General features: G+C 42.8%; 1 protein-coding gene across 1 annotated transcript in view; it reads left to right on the top strand.

Annotated features, from left to right (window-relative positions):
* Positions 1 to 17798, top strand: part of LOC127584756 (calcium-activated potassium channel subunit alpha-1-like) — a 779405-nt gene that overhangs the window by 628397 nt on the left and 133210 nt on the right. Inside the window, 2 exon segments of the mRNA XM_052041687.1 lie at positions 1741 to 1827; positions 14395 to 14471. Of these exon segments, the coding sequence (XP_051897647.1) occupies positions 1741 to 1827; positions 14395 to 14471 (164 nt within the window).

Genomic DNA, 17798 nt, shown 5'->3' with positions numbered 1-17798 from the left:
TAACAAATCAGGTCAGCAACTGCATGGAGTTCATTCCTGGAAGCAATTGTAGTCTTGCTGTGCTTTAATTGTGACTGTGTCTTCCCTTGAGTGTCCTTCCTGTATTGCAACCGTTCCTTTCCATTTGTTTGTACTTCGAGTCAACCAGAAAGCAAAGTCTTTGAATATGAGAGCTAAACTCTTCAAAAAATCAAGTAGGTTGAGAGTGCCCAGACGAAAGAGCTGGATGTTTATGCTGAACAACTGGGACCAAAGTAAGGTTTCTGACAACAGCCAATTTAAACATGGAGTTTGGGATTCTTGTTTCTAAAATATGCCAGCCACCTCTTTCCTTTGGGCCAACTGCCTCATTTAGCATACAGCTGTGCTGTGCAGTAGTTGTACTCTTGACGTGCATTATTTCTAAAGTATTATGACCATTGCTTTAAACCATTGATAAGTTGTGGTTAATTGATGATAATACAAGTAGCACACATTGTTTGCCAATCGCTGGGGAGCTGTTCAAACTACTGAAACACTGCTGCTACAGCCTTGTTAAATTATCTGTGAACAGTAGCTTCATTTTAAGCTTGATTTTCCGCCTGTAAGTGGGTGATAAATCTTGCCCATAGTTCCTCCACCAAAGTATTACTATAAAGGTTTCACATAAGTAAGATTGGTTAGCATTTGAACTATAATTCTTTGGCTTGTCAAACCCCACCCAATTTCTATCTCACTCCAGCAGGGGTTGTTAACTTGGCAAGAACTTGTTCTTGTTGGATTGACAGGATATAAAGTCAGAGAATTGTTATGGAACAGAATCAGGCCATTCAGCCTTTCAAGACTGTGCTGAGTCCTATAGAGCAAATCCCATCTGTCCCAGAATAAGGCCATTCAGCCCTTCAAGTCTGTGCTGAGTCCTAGCAGAGGAAACCCATCTGCCCCATTCTCACCACTTTTTCCCTGTCGACCCACAAATGAGTCTCCCTTGTACTTATCCAATTCCCTTTTGAAGGCCCTGATTTACTCCGTTTCCATCATCCTTCTGTTGGTGAATCCCCGATCATAACCACCAACTCCCCACCCCCAAGTTTAAAAAAAAGTCCAAAATTTAAATCTGTGAATAATGCCCAGGCAGATTTCGGGGGATGTTCATTCCATATGTATCCTTCCTCAAAAATTTAATGGGGAAAGCTTGAGAAAGCAAGGCAGCTCACAGCCTTTGAATTTTGGCAGCACTTCCTTCAGAGGCCCTGAAGAAAATAGGGCAAAGGATGGCAAACAAAAAGAGGTAAATGTGTAAAACAAAACATGACCTCTCTTCAGAGGCAAAAAAGCAGTAATTCCTCCGAGGAAAGTTGACCTGAAAAGTTATCATAAAACAGCACTTCCACTGTCGATTCAGATGCTGTGTTAAGCTAGTGATCCAGATAAAATTATATGGCCTATATTTTGCTAAGAGGAGGTTTTCAAATCAGGAAAAATGAGAATTCATTTAAAGCTGTATATTTTTAAGCAGATGGTGCCTTGGTTACAATGCATCTTAATATTGTAGGACTAACAAGAAAGCTCCTTTCACTTATTAATTGAATCATTTGGTCATCTGTTAGAGTGTATAGAGCTATTGAAATTTAAGTTCATATGGGAGTAATTTCCATTACAATGGGAATGCATTCCCCTTTGATATGTGTGCCAAAGGGAGAATGTTTTTCTCTTCCAGTAACTAACAGAAATTTGGTGTTTTGTGTTTTCACTGAGTAGCATATTAATCAATCCTGGGAACCACATCAAGATCCATGAAGGCACATTGGGTTTCTTCATTGCAAGTGACGCCAAGGAAGTAAAAAGGTACCTCGTCTCTTTAATCCACAGGCATTGAAAGTAACTGTAATCTGCTTCCTGATATATTGGCTGTACTGCTGAGGCTTTATAAGGCGTTGGTCAGGCCGCATTTGGAATATTGTGAGCAGTTTTGGGCCTTGTATCTAAGGAAGGATGTGCTGACCCTGGAGGTTCACAAGAATGATCCCAGAAATGAAAGGCTTAACATATGAGGAGTGTTTGATGGCTCTGGGCCTGTACTCGATGGAGTTCAGAAGGATGAGGGGGGATCTCATTGAAACCTACTGAATACTGAAAGGCCTGGATAGAGTGGACATGGAAAAGATGTTTCCAGTAGTGGGAGAGTTGAAGATCTGAGGAACCAGTCTCAGAATAAAGGGAAGTCCCTTTAAAACTGAGATGAGGAGAAACTTCTTCAACCAGAGGGGATGAATCTGTGGAATTCGTTGCCACAGGCGGCAATGGAGGCCAATTCATTGGTATATAAGGCAGAAATTGATAGGTTCTTGATTGGTAAGGGAGGCTAAGGGTTACAGGGAGAATGGGGTTTAAAGAAATCAGCCTGATTGACTGGAGGAGCAGATTCAATGGGCTGAATGGCCTATTTCTGCTCCTATATCGTATGGTCTATATTGTGCCATGCCAAGCGATGACCACTCATGTCCTCTATTTATTTGGAGTGAGAGGGAGGAATTTTACCTTTCCACAGTTGAGCCTTCAGACGAAGCATGAGAATAAATCCATTATGTTGAAAACCCATCAGCAAAGTTCACCTTAAACATAAGCTTTCACTGTCTTGTTGAGTGGAGAAGCAGGCTTACGTGGCTACATGGTCTACTCCTGCTCCTATTTCTTTTGTTCTCTGCAGCAGCAAGATATTCTATTTTGCTTTATTCTTCAGCTGAGTCGCAGGCTAAATAGAGGGGTGAGATTTCTATATAGTTCATCATCAATAGGACCGGGGTAGTTCATATAGCTGCTCTCCCATTCTGTAAGGTCCTTTGGAGGTCTGTACAGTTCTGGGCCTGAGGTCCAAATTAAACTGTATAAAGCACAATACTCCAAATGCAGCTGTATAAAACTTTGGTCAGGTCATATTTGGAATATTGTGTGCAGTTCTGGTTGCCCCATTACAGGAAGGATGTGGAGGCTTCAGAGAGGGTGCAGAACAGGTTCACCAGGAAGCTGCCTGGATTAGAGTGTGTTAGGAGATGTTGGACAAACTTGGGTTGTTTTCTCTGGAACATTGGAGGCTGAGGGGAGACCTGATAGAAGTTTATAAAATTATGAGAGGCATAGATGGGGTAGACAGTCAGAATCTTTTTCCCAGGGCAGAAATGTCAAGTACTAGAAGACACAGCTTTAAGGTGAGAGGGGGAAAGTTTAAAGGAGATGTGCGGTGTGAGTTTTTTTTACACAGGGAGTGATGGGTGCCTGGAACACTGCCAGGGGTGGTGGAAGCAGACATGATAGTGGGGTTGAAGAGGAATTTAGACAGGCAAATGAACTGGCAAGGAATGGAGGGATGTGGATCATGTGCAGGCAGATGGGATTAGTCTAATTTGGCATCATAGTCAGCACAGACATCACGGACGGAAGGGCCTCTTCCTCCGCTGTACTATGTAACTCTCTGCTCTTGCTGTGCTCAAATATCACCAGGCTTTCTCTGCAATGTCTTTTGGTCTATCCAATGCCATAAGGTTGGGAGGTAGGGACATGAGACTAGATGTAGTCTGGGCCTGTGGAATTGTCTTCCCACTCCACTAACCACACAATACCACTTCCTGTCTCTGTGGGCTATGTGACCTGGAGTGTCCTACATTCCAGGCTGGTACAGAAATGTGGCAATCCATGCCTGTCAGAACTGTAACACCACAAGCAGTGATGACAGAGATCTTGATAAATCAAAGGGTTTTCCTTTTGAAACAATGCACATTCGCATTAGTGAAGAGGCACAGTGGTGCAAGTTAGTAGAGCTGCTACCTCACAGCCTCAGTGACCCAGGTTCAGTCCTGACCTCTAGTCCTGTCTGTGTGGAGGTTGCATGCTCTCCCTGTGTGTGGGTTTTCCATGGGTGCTCTGGTTTACTCCCATAACCCAAAGACGTGCAGGTTGGTAGGTTACTTACACAGTAAAATTCCCCCAAGTATTGTATATTGTGAGGAGAATAAAATGAGATTAGCGTTGATAGAGCTTGATCATTGGTGCAGACTCAGTGGATCGAAGGGCCTGTTTCCATGCTCTATGACTCTGTGGCTCCACATAGGCAGTAGGTGACGGGACTTCGTCATCAAATTCATTGACAATACAAAACTGGAAGAAAAAGCAAAGCTGTGAGGACTCAACATGTTTGCAAAGGAATTTAAATGGGTTAAGTGAGTGGGGTAAATATTTGGCAGATGGTACATAATATGAGATTCTCCATTTTGGTAGGAAGAATAGAAAAACAGAGCATTGATGAAATGGATAGAGACTATAGAATGCTGCAGTACAGAGTGATCTGGATGTCTTTGTACAAAGTTCAAATGTAGATCCAGCAATCATTAGAAAGGCAATTGGAACGTTCCCCTCATTGCAAAGAGGATTTACCATAAAAGTAGGAAAGCCCCACTATAGCTGTACAAGGCTTTGGCAAGACCACACCTGAACTACTCTGTACAGTTTTGGTCTCTTAATTTAAGGGGAGATAGATCAGAGATTTATTTGACTGGTTCCTGGGATGGAGAGGTTGAGCGTGTTGGGCGTATAACAGAATGAGGTGGTCTTGTTGAAAGATTCTGAGATGATGTAGGGGTATATAGATCTTGGGATATAGTTTCAGAATAAGGGGTTTCCCATTTAAGGAGATGAAGAGAAGTTGCTTCTCCCAGAGAGTTGTGAATTTTTTGAATTCTCTGCCACAAGGAGCTGTGGAATCATTACATTTTTTCATGGCCAAGACTTTAGGACTAAGGGGATCAAAGGTTATGGGAACAGGCAGGAAATTGGAGCCAAGGCCAAAGTCAGATCAGTCACGATTTTATTGAATGGTGGAGCTGCTTCAAGAGGCCGTACAGACAATTTCTGCTGCTCTTTGTCATTTTCTTTAAGCAGCTCAGAATCAGTCCCTGCACTGACTTTATTTGTTGGCATCCTTTCTTCTCCAGAAGAGACTGGATATTGCAGCCCAAGTCAGAGCTGGCCCACGATGTCTCATGTGACTCAATAGTCTGAGACTTGGATCATCTATGGCAGTGGTAGCAATGTATGTGTGTGTGTGTTTGTGTTTGTGTGAGACAAATTCAGTTCAGAACCATCTTTCAGCCTCTCTTCTCATCAGGTTGTTAAGCTCATTCCTGTCATGGACTTTGATGTCCTACTGGAGCCACCTGCTCTCTTCCTGTTAGTATCAGTTAAAACCTCCTCCACATCTCACGTGCATGCATCTTTACTGTGAAGCTTGGAGGACCCTTGTTCCCTTGGTAGATCCCTGCACAGCATGCCCTAGAGTGTGTGTGACCATCTTACAGTCGCCTCAGACGGCCAAAGTAGAGAGTCATCCAAGTTTGAGTGGGGCTGTCAGATTTAGTAAATCTGCCCTTTGATGTACCTCTGCAGTGGTGATCCCATCTTGCCATTCGATATTGAGTCTGCTGTTTAAACAGTGCAGGTGGAAGCTGTTTAACCTTAGTTCTTGGAGTGAAAAGATAGTTCATGTTTCTCTAGTCCTCAGTAACACACGCTTTGTACACCAGCATTTTGGTTGTGATAGTGAGCTGGTGTTTAGTTAGTCTGCTGAAGGTGGTCACAGCTTTTCTGACATGAACATTGAGTTCTTCCTCCAGTGAATGGTTGTGTTCACTGTGGAACCGAGGCAGATGAACTTTTAACTTCTAGCTGGTTCTCATTAGAGGCGATTAATGAATCTGGTGAAAGTCCCTGGTTGAGTACGGCTGTTTTCTTTTCGTCAACAGTGACAGCAAATGCCTGACTGGTTTGTGAAAGGTGATCCGTGAGTTCTAATAATAGACCTCTTGTGTGTTACAAGGGCAGGATCATCAGTGAGTAGAAGTTCCCTGAAAAGCACCTTACTGACATCGGCCTTCATCTTGAGTCTTGACAGGGAAAAGAGATTCCCGTCCAATCTTCAATGAAGGCACACTCCAGCTTCCAGCCTTTAAACACACAGTTGAGGGAAGATTCCAAAGATTGTAAGGGCAAGAACACATCCTTTATCTCAGACCATTTTCAACTCGAAGCTGTCTGAAATAGACTCAATAAATTGAACACTGACCACCTTGTTGTTGTGGAGAAGGCACATGGCTAAACAGGATTGGTAGGAATCCTGTCTTCTCCTGGATTGCAAATAAACCAGCACTACTAAGGCTGTGTTAACCTGCTCAGGCGATGTACAGTGGTCAATTTTGCTCACTGTCCTTTTCTTGAAGTTGTTGGATGCGAATTATTATGTCTTTTAGTTGATCATCCAGCTCTGAATCACCAGCTACTCTGGAATGCCAAGACGACTTCTGTGAAAGCTTTTCCTCTGTATTTACTAGCAGTATGCTTCTAGTTGCTGCAATCATTCGTATCTCTTTTATAGACTTGTTCAGCTTTCTTTTAGTGGACTCCACATCTAACTCTCGCACGGGTTGGCATTTGGTCCAATGATTCACAGTGATCTTTCTTTCTTGCAATGGGACATCTGCTTGCTTTGTGGGAGGGGCAGCTTTGTTGATCATCCAGCTCTGAATCACCAGCTACTCTGGAATGCCAAGACGACTTCTGTGAAAGCTTTTCCTCTGTATTTACTAGCAGTATGCTTCTAGTTGCTGCAATCATTCGTATCTCTTTTATAGACTTGTTCAGCTTTCTTTTAGTGGACTCCACATCTAACTCTCGCACGGGTTGGCATTTGGTCCAATGATTCACAGTGATCTTTCTTTCTTGCAATGGGACATCTGCTTGCTTTGTGGGAGGGGCAGCTTTGTTGGTAGGGGCAGTGCTTTAGACCATCGTACCTGACTTTTAGATTTCCTGTGTCTGAGGCTATCTGGTGTGCAGAACATCCCTTGTTTTGACCCTGAAGTCTCTTGGTTGGCTATTTATACTCCAGATAGTCTGTGTTCTTAATGTTGATGAGAGACAATAGTTCTTCTGCATTGTCTTTCAACCAATCCTTATCAGACGGTCTCTCTTTCCTCTAGTGTGTCTTTGGACCTTTCACATATTGCCAAATTTTCTCTGGTAGTGACCTCCCACAGTTACTGCTTTAAGAGTTTCATAAACCTGTGATAATCACTCTGTTTTCTTAGCGTTAGTGGTACTGATTTTAGCCTTGCCCTGGATTTTGCTCCATGTAGTCCCTCGCTAATGATCAGTACCTTCACTTTGCTGATGATCAATATCTATGAAACATGCAAATCTCTTTCACTGAGAGTAGGTCTTTCCTCCAAAATATGACAACCTATGGTGGATGTTGACAATACACTTTATGGTGGTCTTCTTCAGAAAAGTTGGGAATGCATAGTTGGGTTTAATTGAGTTGATGTTGGCCATTTTCATGCATCATGTCAATGTTGAGATGTCCCAGGCAACCTGGTTCTGAATCACCATCTGCAGCAACTCTTGCATTTGAAGTTCTGAGGACTTGGTGATGATCCTTTGTAAAATGTTTCCTTCTGCTGGAATGGAGTATTGGTGGACCAGCAATGATGATGTTAACACAGCCAATGGTCATCTGAAGGCAGAGGTGAGACAATGCACTCAGACATCCAGTGGGTGTATGTCTCACTGACTTGTTGCTCAAGCGAAGCCAACACCGTTGTTTCAAATCTCCTTGGTGCTTTTATCTTAAAGAAGGCATAATTGGCCCCTTGGATCGTACCTGTGAGTCTTGTTTCCAGGAATGCTATAGCATCAGCGTTGAGTTTGTACAGGTCACAGCCAATCAAGGCAGATGTCCTGATTTGTTCTTGAACATCAGATAGGGAGAGTTTGGAACCAACATGTTGCTGGTTAGGGTGAAGGACAAAGCTTCAGGATTAGGGAACCCTAGCTGATGAGGCTCTGCTTAGGGAAAAGAAGGAGGCATATGTCAGGTAAAGGCAGCTAGGATCATGTGAATCCCAAGAGGAGTATAAAGGATGCTGGAGTACACTTGAGAAGGAAATCAGGAGGGCAAAAAGAGGGCATGAGATATCCTTGGTAGATGAGGTAAAGGAGAATCTGAAGAGACTCTATGAGTGTATTAAGAACAAAACCATGTGGTCACAACATTCCAGCTGCAAATCCAGAAGGTTCTTGATTTCCTCCTTTTGCCAGATGTTGACTTTCCCTATGCTTTCCAACATCCATTCCGTCCCTATTCTGTGCGACCTGTGAAGTCAACAGATGAATGGCTCAGTAGCTCACTGCATGGTTCCATGGTGCATGGTAACTGATCAATGGAGCACCACGATTCCTTCTACCATGGAAGGTGACTGGACATTTTCGATTAGGGAGAACATCACAGCTGTACTCAGATAGGATATTCCTAGGGGAATGTACAGTGAGTCTATATGGGTAGAATTTAGGAATAAGAATGGGGTGATCATTTTGATGGGATTGTACTGTACGCCTACCAATGGTCAGCAGGAATTAGAGGAGCAAATACATAGAAAAGTCACAGTCAGCTGGAGGAATAATGAGATTTACCTGTACTTCCCCTAATATCATCTACTGCATTCAGTGCTCCAAGTGTAGCCTCCTCTACATTAGCAAGACCAACCGCAGACTCAGTGACCATTTTGTAGAACACCTGCGCTCTGTCCGTAACTGTGATCTGCATCTCCCCGTTGCCAGTCACTTCAACTCCCCCTCCCACTCCATTACTGATATGTCAGTCCTCGGCTTCCTCCACTGCCAGGAGAAGTCCAAACGCAAACTGGAGGAACAACACCTCATTTTCCATCTTGGGACCTTACAGCCTAATGGGATGAACATCGAATTCTCCCACTTTAAGTGAACCAACCTCCCCCCGACACCTTGCCTCTTCTTTTCTTCCCTTTCCCAGCCTCTCTCTCTTTTTTCTCCTTGCATTTTTCTCTCTCCTTTTCCTATCCTCCCCCTCCCCATGCCGCCTACCTCCACACCTTAGACCCATCCACCGATGGATCTGCTCTTCCCTCCTCCCCCGCACCTGCCTGACACTATCTCTTACCTGCATCTACCGATCACCACCCTGTGCCCACCCTGCCTCCCCTCTTTTGACCACCCATCACTGCTCTGCTTTTCCCTCCTGTATATTGGGCTTCCCCTTTTCCTATCTTCAGTCCTGAAGAAGGGTCCTGACCTGAAACGTTGACCACCTGCTTTTCTCCATGGATGCTGCCTGGCCTGCTGAGTTCCTCCAGCATCTTGTTGTTTTTTTAGTCGGAGGAATAATGGTGATGTACTAGTTGGTGATTTTAACTTCCCCAATATTGACTGGGACTGCCATGGTGCTAAAGGATTAGGTGGGATGGAATTAGTTAAGTGCGTTCAGGAAAGTTTTCTCAAGCAATATGTAGATGACCCTAGTTGAGAAGGGGCAACATTTGCTCTCCTATTGGGAAATGAGACTGGGCAAAGTGTGAGTGGGGGAGCATTTTGGAAACAGTGCCCATAATTCTGTTAGTTTTTAAACAGTTATGGAAAGAGATCTGACTGGTCCAAAAGTTAAAGTCCTATATTGGGGCAAGGATAATGTTGATGGCATTACATAGGAACATGCAAAGTTTGATTGGGGGAGTCCGTTAGCAGGTAAAGAGCTGTCTGGCAAGTGAGGGACTTTTACAAGTGAGATTGAGAGAGCTCAGAGCCAACATGTTCCTGTTAGAGTGAAGGGCAAGGCTGGCAGGATTAGGGAACCCTGGCTGATGAGACTCTGCTCAGTATAAAGGGCTCATATGTTAGGTACAGGCAGTTGGGATCAAGTGAATCCCAGGAGGAGTATAAGGGATGCAGGAGTATACTTGAGAAGGAAGTCAGGAGGGCAAAGGGGTGGCATAAGATATCCTTGGTGGATAATGCAAAGGAGAATCCTGAGAGATTCCATAGGTATATTACAAGCAAAAGGTCAACCAGAGAATGAGGTCCCTTGAAGGATCTGTGTAGTGTCTGTGTGTGGAGCTATGGGAGATGGGTGAGGTCTTAAATGAATACTTCTCATCCCTTTTTACCTTGGAGAAGCTCATAGAAGCTAGGGAATTCAGGGAAGAGAACAGTGATGTCTTGAAATATATCAATATTATGAAAGAGGAGGTAAATTGGTATCAACAGTCTTGAGATACGTAAAAGTGGATAAATCCCAAAAGCCTGACCAAGTGTACCCTAGGATGTTGTAGGAAACAAGGGAATAAATTGCAGGGGCCCTGGATTTTAGCAAGGCTTTTGACAAGGTCCCGCATGGTGGACTTGTCCGGAAGGTGAAATCCCATCGGATCCAGAGTGAGCTAACCAATTGGATATAAAATTGGCTTGGTGGAAGGAGTCAAAGGGAGGTAGTGGAGTTTGCTTCTCATCTTAGAGGCCTGTGACCAGCGGCGTGCCGCAGGGACCGGTGCTGGGTCCGCTGCTGTTTGTCACATATATTAAAGATTTGGTGAAAATAGTGGTGGCATGTTTAGTAAGTTTGTGGATGGTGTGTTGGACAGTGAAGAAGGTTGTCTAAGGTTACAACATGATATAGATCAACTGGAAAAGTGGGCAAAGGAATGGTAGCCAGAATTTAACTTGGACAGTTGCAAAGTGATGCATTTTGGAAAGTTAAACCAGGCCATTATTTGAATAAAGTGAGACTACAAAATGTTAGTCTCACTTTATTCAAATAATGGCCTGGTTTATGCCAGGCATAATGGATCTGGGAGTCCTAGTACATGAAACTAGGAATCTGGGAGTCCTAGTGCATGAAACATAAAGATTGGCATGCAGGAACACCAAGTAATTAGGAGGGTGCATGGAATGTTGGAATATTGCAAGGGGTATGCAGAATAAAGTTACAGATGTTCTGATGCATCATTACAGGATGCTGGTGAGATTGAACCTGGGCTACTACATTGCAGTTCTGGTCTCTGTATTTAAGGAACAATATACTTGTATATGAGGCAGTGCAGTGAAGTTTCACTAGATTGATCTCTGGAATTAAGAAGTTGACATATGAAGACAGAGTGAGCAGGATGGGTCTACATTCATTGAGTTTAGAAGATGAATGGCTGACTCTAGATTTTGAGAGTCTGATCCCTGACCTGGACATCCCAGCCAGAAAAAATATCAACTCCCCAGCTACCTTTTCAAGCCTCTTAAGAATTTTCTATGCTCCAATGAGATCACCTTTCATTTCTTCTTTCTTGTAAAGAGTATGGGCCCAGAAGCCAAAACAGAAATGCTGGAAGAACTCAGCTAGTCGAGCAGCATCTGTGGAAAGAGAAACCAGTTAACAGCTCAGGTCGAAAACCCTTCATCAGAACTGTAGTTCGCCCAGTTCTGAGGGAGGGGCTAACCCGAAATGTTAACTGGTTCCAATATTGGAATATCTGCAGTTTTATAGAACATCGAACAGTATGGCACAGGAACAGGCCCTTCAGCCCACAGTGTCTGCGCTAGCCATGGTCCCAATTTTAACTAATCCCATCTGCAAATCCACTTTTATTTGTTTTCCAAGAGTACAGGCCCAGTCTGCTTATCTCTCCTTATTCAACAAGCCAGTTGGCTCACAACACACTCTGGAACACCAAACTGCTGCAAGTCGACACTAAATAGGCAGCAGATCCTGGCCATTGGCCACACCCCGATGGGACCTGACTACATGTGTTGGGTTCGGGTTGGTTTGTGCATCAAAAAACCTTGAGTCCTTGGGCTGCGGTTGGTTTTAATTTTGTACCTGAGCTGCCAGAGAAAGTGGTTGAGGGAGGTACAACAACAACATTTAAAAGACATTTGGATAAGTACATGGATAGGAGGGGTTTAGAGGGATATGGGCCAAACGTGGGCAAATGGGACTAGCTTGGTGGACTCCATGGTCGGCATGGACAAGTTGGGCTGAAGGGCCTGTTTCCATGCTGTATTGCTCTGTGACTCTCTGACTTCCAATTATCAGTCTCACCAAAAGGACCCACACTCTGGGAAAATAGACAGTTCACTGTGGTTCAGAGGGATAGTTTGAGATTGGGGTGAGATCATTGTGCCAAATAAAGAGAGAGACCTTCACAATATAGTATTTCTGTACAGGGCCCAGTACTGACACTGAATGAGGGTAAAGGTCTCATTGCTTTGCTCTGTTATCATTCATTCACATATAGCAACAGTGTGTGTTAATGAAATATTCCAGGGCACTTCACAGTATATCAACTGACAAGACTTGGCATCAAGCTGCATGCAGATAGAATGGTGGCCAAGAGCTTGGTCAAGGAGGTAGGTTTTAACAAGCATCTCGAGGGGAGAGAGAGAGATACACACACTCACAGAAATTGCATGTGTCAATCGGTGGTGTCTGGTGTTTCCAGCTCTCCTCACTTTGACACCCGTGAGACCTCCACTCCAGACTGCTGGGAATCACAGGTTGGAACATTGGAAAAAGGCCATTCTGCCCATTGAGTCCCTGCCAGCTTTATGGCCAGTCCCACTCTATGCCCTCTCCCCACAGTCCAGCCCCTTTTACTTACCAAATGCGTATCCAGCTACCTTTGGAATTGAATGTCTCTCCCCTACACCCCCGCAGTGCATTCCAGAACCCAACCGCTCACTGCGAGAGAAATGTTCACCATCCTGAGCTTTTGGTTTCTCTACCAATCACCTTCACTGTCTCTTGACCTTTCCATAATGAGACTGAGAGTCTTCTCTCTCAGTTGAGGTGGTTCCACAGCTGTTGACCTTGTACAATAGCCAGGCTTAAAGAGGCCACAGCTGGAGAGGGTTGTGAATCTTGTGCGTTCCATTTCTCATTGAATGTTCAGTCAATGCGGATATTCAACACCGAGATTGATAGATATTTTGCACTTGAAAGGAATTAAGGGACGCAGGGATCAGGAAGCAAAATGGACAAGAGATTATCCGACACGATCTTATTGAATGGTAGGGTGGGTTCAGGTGGCTGTGTGGACAACTCCTGTTCTTATTTCTCATGTTCTTTCACATGTGACTGGTTTTGGACACTCCATTTGCTCCTCTCTCCCACCGAGTGAGAGTCCCACTGGTAGATCAGGTTGTTAAGTGGCTTAATTTAAAATCCTCAGCCTTAAAGTTACTATCCTTCTTTTCAAATCCCACTATAGCCTCACTCCTCTCCACCTGTGTAGTGTCATCTCACCTTCCCAGATCTCAGTGCTCTCTAACTCTGGCTCTTGATCAGCCCCTATTTCAATGGCTGTGCCTTCAGCTGCCTAACATCTAAGCTCTGGAATTTCCCCCCTGAACCTCCCACCTCCCTTTCCTCTTATACAAGGCTCTTTAAAGCCTATCCCTTGCATCAAACTTTTCACCACGTGGCAAATAACTCTTTGAGTAGCTCGGTGCCAAATTTTGTTTGCAAAGCATTTCGGAATGCTTTATTACGCTAATATTGTAAAGTAAATGAGATTAACTCTGCATTGACTGATAAATCCAGACACTGGGTGAAATTATTCTGTTCCCCCTTTGTTATGTATCCTCAACACCAAGAAGCAAAGAAGTAGACAAAAAAGTTACATGTGAAAAGACCCGGTGCTTGTTATGAAAGGATCTCCTCAGAACCAAATATCATCGGAGGAATAAGTTCAGAAGAGTGTCCAGATCTCTCAAATGTTGATAACCATGGATAATGTAGATGTGAGCCAGTTATTTAACTTGGACATGGAGCACAGAGTTACAGGAAATGAGAGCAGAATTAACAAGCCTCAGGCAGGACTGGAGATTAGAATGTTCTTTCCCCCGCAGAGTGGTGTGGATGTTGGAACAAAGTCTTAGCAAAAGCAGTTCAGGCTGTGCTGATGAACCCCTTCAAAAGGAGCAGCTACATATCTGAAGATTATAATGATATGTACCGACAGAGATGATCGACGACTTGAGGAAACACAATGGTTCCTGTGACACTGGCGCCATGGAAACGTCATTGGTAGAAGGCAGCTGGTGGGGATTGAATAATAGACCTTGTTAGGATAGATTGATATTCTGGAGTTTCAGTCAATTACCTTGGGGGGTCAGAGAGAAATTTCACACATCTTTCCCTCAGGAGATTAAGTATGTCGGGTAGAGTCCACGATAGCACCAAGTGAACAGGCTCTGGGAAAGGAGCAGGATTAATGAGGTGAAAGGCCATTCCTCTGTTAATGTGTTCTTGAATACACCTTTACTTCAGTTGGAAAAATTACTCCACCCCCCCCCCTTCCCCCTAAACAAGTATACTTGTTAAACAACTATACTCAGGAATTTTAAAATTTAAATACTAGCTGCTAGTCACTCTGAATTAACATGTGTTCAGTAAAGATTGGCTGTTTAAGACATTATGCTCTCCCTTTGCAAATTAGTAGAGAATATGCCTCTCCAGCCCAGTAAATGTATTTGTCCATTAAATGGTCATGTTATATTCTATTTCTTTAGGGCCTTTTTCTACTGTAAGGCTTGTCATGATGACATCACAGATACAAAAAGGATTAAGAAATGTGGCTGTAAACGACGTAAGTAATAATTCCATCATCTTTGCGTCAACAGCTTGTAATTACTGATTATAATTTGAGACCAATGTATGGTTTGAATGTTGAGGTGTTTTGTCTTCAGTGTGTAGATACTGGTGAAGGGCATACCGGTCATCAAGTGCTTTGTGTTATTAGCTTGTCACTGAAGATCAGAGATGGAGTACAGTTGTGTAGTTAAACCTCCATTTACTCACCCTGTAGACATTGAATATAAACAACACACTATAAATGTCTGCTGCCCAACAGCAACACACTCATTTTTAACAGCTTTCAAGTGTACAGGTGCACTTTTTATTGCAACTCGCCTATTAATTATAGCCCCCATTTGGCAGGGTTCGGTTCAATAGCCATAAAGCTTGTTACAGAATATAAACCTTTTATATACGAATTGGATAGAGGTCAATGTGCATGGAAACTCAATTCTAATAATTATTGAAAGTCAACTATGTAAAAGCAATGTGGTTTTAAGACTGGGGTAACAAGAGAGTTATAATTTTTAGCAAGAGTTAATGCTTGTGATGTTGACAGAACTTGGTTTCCACTCCACTGAAATTTTTTGAGGGACATAGTTCCCCGCCTTAAGGTTTTTCTTCATGCCACATGTTCTCTGCTATCGGCATGATGGACCAATAGGCTGTTCCACTGGTATCCTGAAACTGACCAATGAACAAGCTTGAGAGTGACATGCCGGGTGTCTCTCTTTGTCCTACTGTCATGTATGCCTAGCCTCTGGGCATACTCATGTGCCAATGTAACAATGCCACAAACGTCCTTCACAACTCTTCTAACCTACTCATTTAAGTGAGGCAAAGGAAATTAAATGGAGAGCAACATTATTCAGGCTATATGAAAGGGAGTTTAATTACCTGAAAGGAAGGCAGGTTTAGATTAACATTATGCCATTAATATATAATGACAAATCTGGGAAAATTAATGAATGCTACAGATTGGGGAGCGAAAAATAATTAGCATTAATGTGATTAAACCACATGCAAAAAATTAAAAATATACGTGGAGAATAGCAGTGTGCCTAAAATGAGGAGTCCAAATTTCAATCTATTAATGATGTGATGTAGAACAGATGTATAAATAAAATGACATGATTAGTGAGGCTGAAGAAAGAGCTTGTCAGAGCTAAACTGCCGCTGTTTGAAAACTCCAGAGGTAATGCTACAAGTCAGCTGGAAAAACAAAGACAAATCCTTGCCAAATGCATTGTATTTCACAGCCTACATTGGCTGAGCATGCAATATGCAATACTTGAGAAACAGCACCAGAATTGCAAGGATATTTTTTTTTATAAGGACACACATCTTAGTAGCTGCTGTCACATCTATGCAGAAATTCCAGCAGATTTATCATTACATTGGCATTAGTCATGTCACATTGTTAACATATACCTGACCTACTTAGCCATTTGTCCAAACCTTTTAGGCCCATTATTAATAATTTAAACCAAAAAAAAAAACTTGGTGCATCCACAAAGGTCAAGAATAATTAAAGTGAGTAGCTTTATCTTTTTTTAAAATAAAAGAAACCCCAACTGCTTGAAAGCATAACAAAAATTCAGCTTAAAAGTATCATTATTTTTTCATTGTAGTCTAAATTATTCAATGAACATCCAGAATTTGCAAAGGAAATCTGTTCTAGGTAGGAAATGGAACTGGAATGGCCCTTCCAGGGTTTTTTTTTGGGGGGGGTGGTGGTGGGGGTTGGTGGGAAGAGTTATTGGAGAAAACGTACTGGAGTTTGGTATGTATCTGTGTTTAAGGATGAACTTAAATGTATTAAGCATTCACCCCTTCTAGGTTATCTCACGTTTGTAGAAAATATTATAGGGGAACAGAGAAACCACAGATACATTTAAACCTCTTTCCATGGAACTCAGGCAAATGAGAATCCATGTATGAAATGATTGCGAGTACCTTTTGATGATTGATGTATTTTTAATTTATTTTTTTCTTGCTGCCCTGGAACATGAAACTATAATTTAACTGCACACTGGTAGTGATATATTGTGAGTAAAAGCAGGTTCTCTGTTGCCCAAAGTGCGATACAACTTGTCTACCTTAAGCAAGAGGTTTTTTTTATGTTGCATGCAAACGCGCACATCATCTTCAACAATGCCCACAGATCACTTTGAATCTGTAGAAAATACAGCAGCCCAGAACCAACTAGCAGCTAAAGGGCAGGAAGTATGTGGGCAACCAAGTATAGAATTGAGTGGGAGGTTTTATTGGCCCAGCTTTAGCAGAGCAGAGAAAGGTAAAAGGACTTATTTTTCCCCAAAGCCACCTTCCAAAGTTTCCCACATTTTTTTTACTTGAGGATTATGATGGCATGCCCATTCCTGGTGGCAAGGACCCGCTTGTAAGTCTCAAACAGCATGAGAAGTGAATGGTACCGGTGGCCCAGGATATAAGGCAACAGGAGCTGCCCTTGTCCCTTGGAGAAGGTTGGAGTGCAGACCCGAGAATCTTAGTAATGTACGTTATTGGTTCAGAGCAAGAAACTCAGGCATTCTCACTGGAGGAAGGCATTGGCCACACAAGAAGACACCAATGCAAGTGGTTAAAGATCCAAATGTTGCCGTTAGTTTGTCCTGAGTTGGCTGATCTCAGATCTTAGTTGACATCAACCCCTAGTAACCTGGATGGGAAAACAAGACTCAATGCTACAACATTGCATCTGCTAACCCTTAAACTTACACCACCAATTGCATTTTTCTCCCTCCAACTCAAAGTATGGCCCTAATATAAGAACCATTCCTTATAACTGAATAGTCCACTAGTATTAATTCTTAATCATAGACCAGCAAAACAGGAAGGAGAGAAAGCAGGAAAGTTAGAAGTAAAAAGTGCTTGGAGTAATATTTAAAGAATGCTAAGTTGAGCCAGAAAGAATGTTCTGTTTGTGCATTTCATTTTTCAATCATTGGAGGAACTTTGTAGGAGATTCATCTCATTTGTTTCTGTCTCAGTAACTAGATCAAGCAGTCCAATCCAACAACTGATTCTTCAGGTCCAAAACCACTTTAATCTGGATTTCACAAAAGAACAGCCCCATTGACAGCACCCTCCAACTATAGAAAGTAGGTAGATAAATTCAAAGTTAGACCAGAGTGATAATTTGGCTTTCTCTCACCTTCCTGAGAGTGCTGTGAACCTGCAGCTACTATTGCTGCTGTATTTTCACTAAACTGACCATCTACTCCAAGGCCCACAGACTGAGAAACTAGTATAAGAACAAGTCTGTTCTTCGCTAATCGAATTAACCTTTCAGTATTATTGTACAGACCTGATTTTACTT

The sequence above is a fragment of the Pristis pectinata genome, chromosome 30 (assembly GCF_009764475.1).
Source record: "Pristis pectinata isolate sPriPec2 chromosome 30, sPriPec2.1.pri, whole genome shotgun sequence".
Lineage (NCBI taxonomy): Eukaryota > Metazoa > Chordata > Chondrichthyes > Rhinopristiformes > Pristidae > Pristis > Pristis pectinata.
The sequence above is the reverse complement of the archived record's forward strand: the minus strand, read 5'-3'. Positions and strand labels throughout refer to the sequence as shown.